The sequence below is a fragment of the Podarcis tiliguerta genome (genome assembly GCF_965153285.1).
Source record: "Podarcis tiliguerta genome assembly, chromosome: 13".
Taxonomy (NCBI): Eukaryota; Metazoa; Chordata; class Lepidosauria; order Squamata; family Lacertidae; genus Podarcis; species Podarcis tiliguerta.
The window spans coordinates 39,417,653-39,429,521 of record NC_139546.1 but is presented as its reverse complement, the minus strand read 5'-3'; the positions used below and the strand labels follow the sequence as shown (position 1 = coordinate 39,429,521).

At 49.7% G+C, this 11,869-nt stretch overlaps 2 protein-coding genes across 3 annotated transcripts in view; both read right to left on the bottom strand.

Moving 5' to 3' along the window:
* Positions 1-11,869, bottom strand: part of LOC310662829 (pyrin domain-containing protein 1-like) — a 742,864-nt gene that overhangs the window by 159,864 nt on the left and 571,131 nt on the right. The window lies entirely within an intron of this gene.
* Positions 3,906-10,023, bottom strand: LOC310662775 (uncharacterized protein). 2 transcript variants are annotated; one of them, XM_083409878.1, is made up of 2 exons: positions 9,542-10,023; positions 3,906-6,368 (listed from the first exon to the last, which is right to left on the bottom strand). In XM_083409878.1, the coding sequence occupies exon 2, from the start codon at positions 6,316-6,318 to the stop codon at positions 4,198-4,200; it is 2,121 nt and encodes a 706-aa protein (XP_083266004.1). In that variant the 5' UTR covers positions 6,319-6,368; positions 9,542-10,023; the 3' UTR covers positions 3,906-4,197. The 2 variants fall into 2 exon arrangements, with proteins under 2 accessions (XP_083266004.1, XP_083266005.1); XM_083409879.1 differs by lacking the exon at positions 9,542-10,023 and adding an exon at positions 7,687-8,195.

The window sequence follows — 11,869 nt, the reverse complement described above, 5'->3', positions numbered from 1 at the left end:
GTCGCTCTATTTGCTGCGGATTTTGGGAGCGACGCGGGGACCTTTGTTTTCTGCGTGGGGAAGAAAAGCCGCTCCTAAGTCCATAGACGGAGTTCCAATGCTTGGCGGTGCAGTAATGGGGGAAAGCTTCACCGGTTGGACTTCTGCCTGTCCGGCAGGTGTTGGCAGCTTTTCCAGGGACTATGCGGAGCCACTCGGGGCAGCAGGGCAGGGAAAGCCCCGGTGCAGAGGTCTGCGAGGCACCAAATCATGACATTCTGCTTTCCCAACTGAACTGCCTACGTGTTTAATAATAACAACAACAATAATACATTTATTTATACTCCACCTATCTGGCTGGATTTCCCCAGCCACTCTGGGCGGCTTCCAGCAAAATATTAAAATACAATAATTCATCAAATATTAAAAGCTTCCCTAAACAAGGCTGCCTTCAGATGTTGTCTAAAAGTCAGATAGTTGTTTATTTCTTTGACATCTGGTGGGAGGGCGTTCCACAGGGCGGGTGCCACTACCGAGAAGGTCCTCTGCCTGGTCCCAATGACAGAATAGCTGTGCTATCTGTGACTGTTTCTTCCTAATGGTTCTCTGCCTCACTGCCAGGTGTGACTATAATCCTCTCAACAAATCATCTCAAGGTTATAGGTGTGGGGTGTTTTTTTTAATCATGCATGTAAACTGATTATCACTGACTGTGTTTTCAACTCCCACCTTACCATTTTCTCTCTTACAATTTAAGATTTCCCTTCAGGCATAGGATGAAGTGGCCTTGAACCCATGAAAGCCTATCTATGAATCTTGCTTGTCTTTCAGGGGACACAAGATGTCACCTCGCCTGGGATGGGGGATGGACTGTGAAACCGCTCCATGAATTATAGCTCTGCGAGGGCAACAGAGGATCCCCTACCAACCTACAGCACTCTTAAACGACAGTTCCCAGGACACTTTGAGGGAAAGCCAGGACTGTTTAGGGCAGTTTGCTGCTTTAAATGCAAGAGTCTGGAGAAGGCCTGCATTACTGATTGAGCCTCTGCAGTGGGAGTGACTGAATGACCCAACTCAGTACAATTAGCCACTCCCAACTAAGGCCGACTGGAAAAATGGAAGCAACATCATCCTCCTCGGATGGAAGCTTTGAGCTCACAGGAAGCCTAGAATTTATTTACTTACCACAGTCAAGAAAATCTACCGTTCTTGCCCCACTGAAGCTTTGGAGCACCTTTTGTTGTTGTTGCTTAATTCCCTAAAGCAGTGGTTTTCAACCAGTGTGCCGTGGCACCTTGGGGCCAGTGGCGTAGCGTGGGTTGTCAGCACCTGGGGCAAGGCAAGTAATTTGCACCCCCTAACCCGTGGATTTGCGCCCCCTAACCCGTGGATTTGCGCCCCCTAACCCTAAGATGTTGCGCCCGGTGCGGCCGGCCCCCCCTGCACCCCCCACGCTACGCCACTGCTTGGGGCGCCTTGAATGATGATCGGGATGCCACAAGCAACACTGGCCTCTATCCCTCTTTCCTCCCTCCTGATGCCTTCTCATGTCTCTGCCTACCAAAGGCTTGTGCGGCTGTTTGATGCAGCAGCCCTGACTACAAGCTCCCCAGGCAAATGGTACCTCTGGGGTTGCCAGGGGTTGCCTCACTGTGGGGCAGTGTGAGGAGGCACCTCTCCTTGGAGCAAGGGGGGCAGCTCAGAGACCAAGGGCGGCAGCTGCGGCTGCCCAGAGGACTCCCAAGGAGAGGGCAGAAGAGAGGATGCTGAGGGAACACACACCACAAGGAAGGGTGTTTGAAAAGGGGTGAGGGGCTGCCCACTCTGCAGGCAAGGGGTGACATAACTGGGCTCTTGAGCCCCACAGGGGTGCCGCAGAAAGAATGCAGTGTGTCAATTATTTTTGTATGCCACACTGCAGCTAGAATTTTGTTAGCTAAGAATTGGAAAACACAAGAAGTCCCAACAGTGGAGGAATGGCAGATGAAAATGATGGACTTTTTGGAGCTAGCCAAGCTGACTGGAAGAGTCCGCAACCAGAAGGAGGAGGAGCACCAGAAGGAATGGATGAAATTTAAAAGACTGTTTAGTTAAATATGTTAAGATAACTTAATTGGAAAAATTTGCAAGTATCAGATTGGCTTAGGATTTAAATATGTGATGTTAGAGAATAAATGTTTAAAGTTAAATGAAAAGAAAGAACGAAGTTAAGTGATTAATTTGATGAGAAATTTGGTTTTGCAAAACTGTTACAAAGATATATACTGAAACTCAGCCAGAGGGATTAATGGAAGTCACCTAACAATGTTATTAAGATTGGATTAAGTATAGTTAAGATTTTTGTTTGTTTAAAATTTTTGGAAAATCAATAAAAAAATTTGGGGAAAAAAAAGAAAGAATGCAGTGGGTTAAGGGAGCCATGGACTCAAAAAGGTTGAAAAGCTCCGCCCTAAAGGCTCATGACACGATTGCACAGCCGAACACAGGATTCGTGTTTTTCAAATATATTTTTAGCTGCTTTCTTCAAACAAGAAAGAAATAACTCTCACACGGGTTTGCACAGACGTTCTCAACCTCTTACTGAATACATAAACAAGGAGATTATTTGATGTTATCTGCAGAACCAAAGCAAAAGCGTTATCAGCTCGAGGGGTGCGAGGTAGAGAGGGGGTTCTTGAGACCATTACACACAGTCCAATTCTAAACTTCATTTTTCCAGAGTTAACCTCCTTGGATTCCAATCTCTAAGGGGGTCCCTGGCATTCTGACACAAAGGTAGGAGGATAATACTTAAAACATCTCAAAAGGCAGTCACGGAAGACAGAAATTTTGGTTTCTCTCTACAGTTCGAAAGGGCAAAATGGGTCTGAAGAAGTCAGAAAGGAAGGAGAGAGGAGCTGAACCCAGCAGGGTTGCCTTGTAGTGGAATTCAATAGCAGTTAGGGCCCACAAGCCCAATACTTGTGTGTGCAAATCCCAAATCTGGAAGGAGGATACGGGCAAGATCTTGTGTGCTGGGTATTTAGGGTTGTATCCAAGGCTGGTCCTACACAGTGCAGACCCACTGAAATTGCTGACTCTTAAGTTAGTAGTGTCCATTAACCTCACTGGGCCTTGTCTGAGTCGAACAGGATACACCCCTTAACCCCTGCATTGTAGCCCCGCTTTACCCAAACTCCCCTGGCACCCTCCAGGTGTTTTGGGACTGCAATTCCCATCAGCAACAGCCAGCAGGGGCAACAGTAGAGGATGACTGGAATTTGTAGTCCCAAAAGCCTAGAAGATAGGGAAAGGTTGTTCTAGCCCATGGGTAGGCAAACTAAGGCCCGGGGGCAGGATCCGGCCCCATCGCCTTCTAAATCTGGCCCGTGGACGGTTCGGGAATCAGCCTGTTTTTACGTGAGTAGAATGTGTCTTTTTATTTAAAATGCATCTCTGGGTTATTTATGGGGCCTGCTTGGTGTTTTTACATGAGTAGAATGTGTGCTTTTATTTAAAATGCATCTCTGGGTTATTTGTGGGGGGATAGGAATTCGTTCCTCCCCCCCAAAAAAAAAATATAGTCCAGCCCCCCACAAGGTCTGAGGGACAGTGGAGCAGGCCCCTGCTGAAAAAGTTTGCTTACCCCTGTTCTAGCCTTTACCCAACCTTTTATGACCAACACACCTTCTACCGAGCATACGATTAACATCAGGCAATTGAAAAGCACTCTTCCCCACCCCACGAAATCACTAACCCGAAAGGTACAGAGGGTTCACAGCTGCCTGCCTCTGGCCAGGAACACATGGGAGCTGGTTGTGGTGATGCAGCCACACACTTTGGGGAGCCTCTCCAGGAATTCTGCACGTGCTCCTTATCCTTAGGAGATCGCTGCAGCATTCAGGCAGGGCTAATAACGGTGGGGGGGGGGTATTGTCTTTGTGTTTTATGGTACGTATTCTTGTGTTTTTATATTGCAAACCGCCCTGTGATCATAGAATCATGGAAGGAAACCCTGGGGGTCATTGAATCCAAACCCCGGCAATGCAGGAAACAAGAGGCTTGAACCCACAACCCTGGGATTAAGAGTCTTATGCTCTATCGACTGAACTATGACCTTCAGATGAAGGACAGTACAGAAATCTAAGGAATAATAAGCCATTCTCAGATATTAATCTTGCTCTGACTCCTTGTCCCCACCCACAACCCACAACTTTCCACCCCTGCAGGATTCCTTCATACGCCCTCCGGGCTCCCCGAATCGGCTTGCACCCCATCAGCCCCTCCGGGAGACCCGGGCAACAGGCGATGCACCCGCCGGTGAGAGTCCAAGTGCCCCTTCTTGCCGAAGCAGCGCCCGCAGTCCACACACTCGTAGGGCCTCTCGCCAGTGTGCAGCCTCTGGTGCTCCATGAGGTGCGTGCTTTGGGTGTAGCTCTTCCCGCAGTCGCCGCAGACGTAGGGGCGCTCGTGGGTGTGCACCCGCCGGTGGCGCGACAGGTTGGAGCTGCGCCCGAAGGCCTTGCCGCAGTCCCCGCAGGCGTAGGGGCGCTCGCCGCTGTGCACCCGCCCGTGGGCCAGCAGGTCGGAGCTCTGCCCAAAGGTCTGCCCGCACACCTCGCACTTGTAGGCCTGCTGAGCCGTGGGGAGGTGCGATCGGCGGTGTCGGGCCAGCGTGGCGGCCTCCGCGAAGGACTTGCCGCAGAAGCTGCAGACGTAGGGCCGCTCGCCGCGGTGCGTGGCCCCGTGCTGCTCCAGGTCAGCCAGGTCCACAAAGCGCTTCCCGCACTCCCCACAGCGGTGGGGCCGCACGCTGCCTTCGGCGTGGGTGACGTAGTGGCGGGCCAGGTCGGGCCGGCGGGCAAAGCGGCGGCCGCACAGCGAGCAGGCGAAAGGCCGCTCGCCCAGGTGGTTCCTGCGGTGCTGCAGGAGGTTGGAGCTGGTGCTGAACTGGCGGCCGCAGTCGGGGCAGCTGTACGGCTTCTCCCCAGTGTGTGTCCGGAGGTGCTGGACCAGGGTGGGCCGGCCGGCAAAGGCTTTGCCGCAGTACTGGCAGGAGAAGGGGCGCTGCCCCGAGTGGACCTGGCGGTGGTTGGCCAGGGCCGAGTTCTGCCGGAAGGTCTGGCCGCACTCGGCGCAGCGGTACGGCCGCTCCTCGGTGTGGATGCGCCGGTGCTGGTTCAAGGTGGTGCGGTGCCCGAATGCCTGGCCGCAGTCGGGGCAGGAAAACGGCCGCCCGTTGACGTGGATCAGCTGGTGCTTGGTCAGGACGGAGAGGTCGGCGTAGGCCTTGCCGCACTCCCCGCACACGTAGGGCCTCTCGCTCGTGTGCAGGGCCCGCTGGTGGCGGACGAGGGCTGAGCGGACTCCGAAGGCCTTGCCGCACTCGCCACAGACGTACGGGCGCTCGCCCCGGTGGGCCCGGAGGTGGCGGACGAGGGCCGAGGACTGCCGGAAGCGCCGCCCGCACTCTGTGCAAGCGTACGGGAGCTCTCCGGTGTGGATAAGGCAGTGGCGGACGAGGGCAGAGTGGCTGGCCAAGCTGCGGCCGCACTCGCTGCAGATGTGGCGAGGCTTGGAAGGCCGCTGCTCGGCCACCAGTGCCTGCACTGGGACAGCCCAGCCGCTGAACGCCTCCTCGTCAGAGCCGTTCCCAGAAAGAGAGCCCTGCTGAGAGTGGATTTCTTCCTGCTCCTCGCCACTGGATCCCTCCCTGGCCAGAGAACCCTCCTGGTAAGCGTCGGCTTCCGATTGCCCCGCAAGATCCACTCCCCCCAGGTGAGCTGCTCCCCAGCAAGGGATCTCTTCGGACTCCTCCCCATTGGATCCCTCAGCTTCAAGGGTCATCTCAGATTCAACCCCAAGAGAGGATGCACCCTCATAACCAACAGTCCCAGTTTCCTCCTCAGAATCCTCCCTTCCTAGAGCTGCCTCTGGACACAGGAACAGCTGGGCTTCATCGCGACTTTCTCTGTGGTAAGCTATTTGCTCAGATTCTTCTGCAGCGAACTCATCGCCCGGCAGAGACCCCTTTGGGTAAACAAACACCTCTGTGTCTTCCCCAATCTCCCCTATGACTTCCTCCACCTGGGCAGAGGGCTCCTCGACATCCTCTAAGTCAGACATGCACCCAACATCTCCTTGCTCCTCAATGAAGACCACAGAGCTGCTCTCAGAGGCTTCCTCCTGATCCCAGTCTCCACAATCGTCCAAGCTGCCTTCCAGCCACGGCAGGTTCTCCCACTTGGCTTGGCTGTTCCTCTCCCGGAGCTCCTCCTTGGAGGACACTCTCGAAAAGCAAGCTTCCTCTGGGGACAGAGAGCGTGTTCCCTGAAACCTCTGCTGACGGCGATCCATTTCTTGCTGGGGATGGTTCTCCTCATCCTCAGTTACAATCCCAATTCGTCCTGGAGGAAGGTGGGGGGGGAGAGAGAGAGAGAGAGAGATGAGCACAACTCAGGAATACAGTGGTACCTCAGGTCACATACACTTCAGGTTACAGACTCCGCTATCCCAGAAATAGTACCTCAGGTTAAGAACTTTGCTTCAGGATGAGAAAAGGAATCGCACGGCGGTGGCACAGTGGCAGCGGGAGGCCCCATTAGCTAAAGTGGTACCTCAGGTTAAGAATAGTTTCAGGTTAAGAACGGACCTCCGGAACGAATTAAGTTCGTAACCCAAGGTACCACTGTACTAAAATACATTAAAGTCTTCCTAAGCAGTTGCACTATGTAATTCCCTCACAATAGGGTAAGTACAGAGTCCTCACTCATCAGGAATTTGGGGAAGGGCTTCCAGATCAGAGGCTGAGGTTTGATGCCCTCACGCTCAGCTTGTTGGTTTTCTGGGAATCATCTATCTGACCATCACCAAAATCAGGATAACTGATTTGATGGATCATTGCTCTGATCTAGTAGGGCTCTCCTTTCTGCAACAAGCTTAGCTAACTTTGAGTACAAATACACCTATTACTGTGGTTCTGTGCAGTGAGATTGATGGGTGATCAAGCACTTGACAAACGGCCTGGATCTATTATCCTCGGTGGTGCCAGCCTTTGGAATGCAGCACCCACCAGCATTCGGAGGGGCAGGCAGAAAAACGTGGTTTTTTGCAGTTTGAATGTGGACAGAGGAAGAACTCTGTGTTGACTGAAGGTAAAGGAAAACTTTCTTTATTCAGGAACCTGAGATCAGAGGCTGTGGTGCCTGTTTTAATGAACCTGCTTGCAAAATGCACGGTTTGCATAACCTTAAGCAAAACAGACATCTGAAAGGTAAGACACTGTAAACCTCCAGTACTCTCTTCTCTTGTGCAAAGGAAATTAAAACTGCTATACTCACTTAACTGAGAGTAAGACCAACTATAAAATCAGTAAGGTTCACTTCCAAGTAGATATGTATAGGATTGCCCTGTTAAGTCCTGTACAGCTATCTCTGCTTGGAAGAAGCAGGACAAAATTTAACATTACCAGCAGGAGCCACAACAAAATGTTGCAGTTTAGGAGAACACTTTTCCAGTGTGTGAGTCAAGCCAGCCAGGCCATCATTTGCTATGCTCCATTCCGTTTCCCCTCTCACTTGTTTTTCTCCCTCTCTTATTGAATCATAGAGCTGGAATCTCAGCCGCCATTCTGTGGCCATTTAGCACACTGAGCTATTTCCCACACCTTAGGCTTCTTTTTAATGTACTTTTACAAACTTGGAGGGGGGAGGCGTTTCTCCAAACCTGCTGATATTTCCCCTGTTCTGAGTTGTTGTTATTGTTGTTTTGACTTCAATAAGCAATAGCAATCAAAGTCAGGACTTGCGGGGGGACTTGCGGGGGGAGAAGAATCAGTGGTGCCGTTTCCTCACAGACGTCCCACATGCACAGCTCCTCACATTATCCTGCAAATAGGCAGGAACTCCCTCAATCTCACACACAAAGACCATGCAAAGAACCTTGCAGGATCAAACAAAGCACCCGCGTAGTCTTGCACCCAGTTCCCCACCCTGGACACGATCTTACTGGGAAGCCCTGAAGCAAAGACATGGGCACACAAATGCACACAAACACACCACAATTTGCCTCCCGGCGACTCATATTTGGGGGTGAGGTTACAGGGAACCAGGGAGAGGGCCTTCTCAGTAGTGGCACCCATCCTGTGGAATGCCCTCCCATCAGATGTCAAGGAAATAAACAACTATCTGACTTTTAGAAGACATCTGAGGCAGCCCTGTTTAGGGAAGTTTTTAATGTTTGATGTTTTATTGTATTTAATTTTTTTATTCTGTTGAGAGCTGCCCAGAGTGGCTGGGGAAACCCAGCCAGATGGGCATGGTATAAATGAATTATTATTATTATTATTATTATTATTATTATTAGGTAATCCTACACCTAAACATGCCCATTCAATTTAGCAATGGCTACCTCCCTTTCTCCAGTCCCAACAGCAACTACTGAATTGATATTCTGAGAGTTGTAGATTGTTAGGGATGCTGAGCCTTTTGATATCTCACCTTTCACTCCCCTTCAGGAGTCTCAAAGCGGCTAACATTCTCCTTTCCCTTCCTCCCCCACAACAAACACTCTGTGAGGTGAGTGGGGCTGAGAGACTTCAGAGAAGTGTGACTGGCCCAAGTCACCCAGCAGCTGCATGTGGAGGAGCTGAGACTCGAACCCGGTTCCCCAGATTACGAGACTACCGCTCTTAACCACTACACCACACCGGCTCTCTAGGGATGCTGAACCTTGTCTGGAGATCCCTATACCCCCGGCTGAGCTACAATTCCCACCCAGGGCAGTTTAAGGATCAATCAGTCTCCCAGGGAGGTCTGGAAATTGCAGCTTTGGGAGGGGAACAGGGGCTTCCTATCAACTTTCAGCACCATTAACAAACTACAGCTCCCAGGAGTCTTTGGGGGAAAGCCATGACTACTTAAATTGGTATATCTGGGCTTGAAAGGTATGTTGGGGATGTGGCCCAACACCTCCCTTTGTTCTCAAGTTAGCTTGTACAGCTGAATGCAGCTATCCTGCCTAGCTTGCATCCTTCCATAGCATTAGAATGTTTGTACTGTGTGCTCGTTTTGTGTGTATTTTATGGTATCTTCTTGTTTAATAGTTTATTTTTAAAAGAGGAATGTGAAAAAAAGAAGGGTACCCAATAGATGGAATGCATACGTCAAAAGCCTTGTCACCCAAAAATGGAAATCCATAGCACACAAGAGACCATCTATAACGAAACAGCAAAACACTCATACACAACCACAGCCTCAAAGTGATTCTGGCATTATTATTATTTTTTGCACTAAACCAATCCGAAATTCAACATTTGGAAAACCTCCCCAAATATGGTGAAAACCATTTTGGAGGCAAGCTTCCAGAACGATTTAACTCCTCCCCGAAGTATTTTGCTACCCATGCCTTATTTTATTTGCAATTAAGGTCGTAAGGATAAAATAAAAGACTCATTAACTATAACGGGATTGAGATTCATATAAACAACACAGACCCGTTATTTTTTTTAATATAAAAAAAAACCCAATTTAACCTTTAGCTAAAATCTTCGCCGTTCATGAATTCCCACGATAGCACTTACCCAACTCGGCTTCAAATCCATCCCATCTTTCGGAATAAATGCAGCGAAAAAGAAAAGGGAAAGTGACGGAGAAGTAGTTTTTTTATTTTTATTTTTTCAAAGTAAGAAATCCAAAATCATCAGCACCCAAACCGAGATGGAAATAGCCAGCTTCTTCTGTGGAGTCCGTTTCCTTTGCAAGGGAGCCTGGGAAACGAAATGGTAAAAAGAGCATTCTGGGAGTTGTAGTTTCCTTTTTAACCTTCCCCCTTAAAGAAACAAGCTATTTTATCATTCGTTACATTTATTAAAAATAAATTTATTAAAAATCTTTATTGAATGCTCAAAAAGTACATAATTATATGGGCACTAAACTTGGTGAGATGTAAATAAAAGAGAGAGAAAGAAAAAGAGAAACAGCACCAGTGTAGAAGTGAAAATAAGGAGGGAAGGGGGCGAAACTCCAAACTATAAGTTGTTATTGTACTTCACCAGATCTTAACCCATTACAGTATTTGTAAGAATTGGTTCCAATTAATTGCATTTTTTAATTTAAATTTTCCTATGCAGTCCTTTTTAGTCATTGTAAAAGCTGAGACTGGAATAATAAATTTTTTTGAAAATTTTTATTTGATTTTTTTTTTTAAATCCCACCATAGCTGCTTGCTTCCTCTATGCAGCAGCTCTGCAACCATGAAGAATTACAGCCCATCAGAATAGACAGCACTGACCAATGGTTTGGCTGCAGACTTCTCACAAAACTACAATTCCCAGAATCCCTTGCTGCATGGTCGCTTGCAGAGCACCAGGTATCCTATGTTTCCTGTGGCTTCATTCCTGCCATCACAGCTTTGTGATGCGGAACTAGCCTGCCTAGATTCTAACAGGTTTGTATGGAGAAAACACAGGAATATTCCTGTTCTGTACATCCCTGAGCATCTCCTGCTCTGAGCTTGAGTCCGCATCACAATGCAGGCCAGGCTCCTGAACCGCCTTGCGATTCTCTGCAGGGTGCAAGGCGGTCAAGCCTACTGGCTGAAGTGTATATAAATCAGGGCCTTTTCAGACATCAGAAGGCAGCCCTGTTCAGGGAAGTTTTTAATGTTTGATCGTGTTTTAAATATTCTATTGGGAGCTGCCCAGAGTGGCTTGGGAGGCCTGGGGTATAAGTAATAAATTATTATTATTATTATTATTATTCCCTGTTTTCCCCAGTCTGTTCCTGAGGTCTCCATAAAGCCTTTAAGCTGAATCACTGCCTTGGGTGAACTGCTGGGCATCTGTCACCTCAGCTGAATCACCGCTGAAGGCTTGTTGCCTCATCCACCTGGAATCACCGACCGACCGCAGCCGCAAGGCCGGTCACACAGAGCAGACCTCATGGCCACCCACAGCCACATCAAAATGGGACTACTACGCCGCATGAATCGAGTTTGTCCTCACAGCCAATCAGGTGACCTACCCTGAACTGAAGCGGGCCACACTGCTCAGTGTGTGTGGACCTGCCATGTTCAAGATCACCCAGGGTCTATTGGCCCAGCTGACCAAGACGCCATTTGATGCAATAATGGAGAAGCTGAGGACACACTTTGCTCCTCAGCTGTCGGAGATCGCCTGCTGGCATGCCTTCTACAGACAGGCCCAGGCCCCGGGTGAATCCATAGAGGCCTTTATTGTGGCCTTGCGGCAAGCCGCCTACCACTACAACTTCAGTGACCTGCATGTAATGCTCCGTGACCGTCTTGTGTGCTGCCTGAGGGACAAGGAGCTACAGCGGCGCCTTTTAGCCATGAAGGACCTGACCTTTCGGGTTGCTCCGCCTCATGGCGGAGACAGCCAACAAGATGGGGAGAGGGGTTCGCCAAGCCCACAGGCCACCCATGGCCCAGAAGGCCGAGGCTGTGCACTTGGAGATTATTGACACAGAGGAAGACGAGGAGGTCCCGAGACTGCACACTGGCTCGTCCAAGCATTTTGGCCAACAGAGAGGTGCAGGGGTGCCTTGCGCCAGTTGCGGGGGCCCGCATGAACAGCCATCATGCCATTTCCGCAATGCCCAGTGCCAGGCATGTGAGAAGACCAGCCATATTGTGGGCGCCTGCCGAGCAAAGGACCAGCTTGAACTCACATATACTTCAGTTCCAACTCTGCAATTCTCTGATTCTCTATGTATTAACTAGTTAATTGTTGCAGGATGCTGGACTAAATGACCCTCAGGGTCCCTTCCAACTCTGCAATTCTATGATTCTGTGTGTTGCATTGTGTGATATTTGCATTGCGTTTGTATGGCAATAAAATAAAAGGGGGGGGGGAATCAAGTTTGGGTGGCAAAGGATCTTTCTTTGCTGC

Excerpts from the sequence above, each read along its gene's own strand:
- LOC310662775 (XM_083409878.1), bottom strand. The coding sequence starts at position 6,318 with ATGGATCGCCGTCAGCAGAGGTTTCAGGGAACACGCTCTCTGTCCCCA.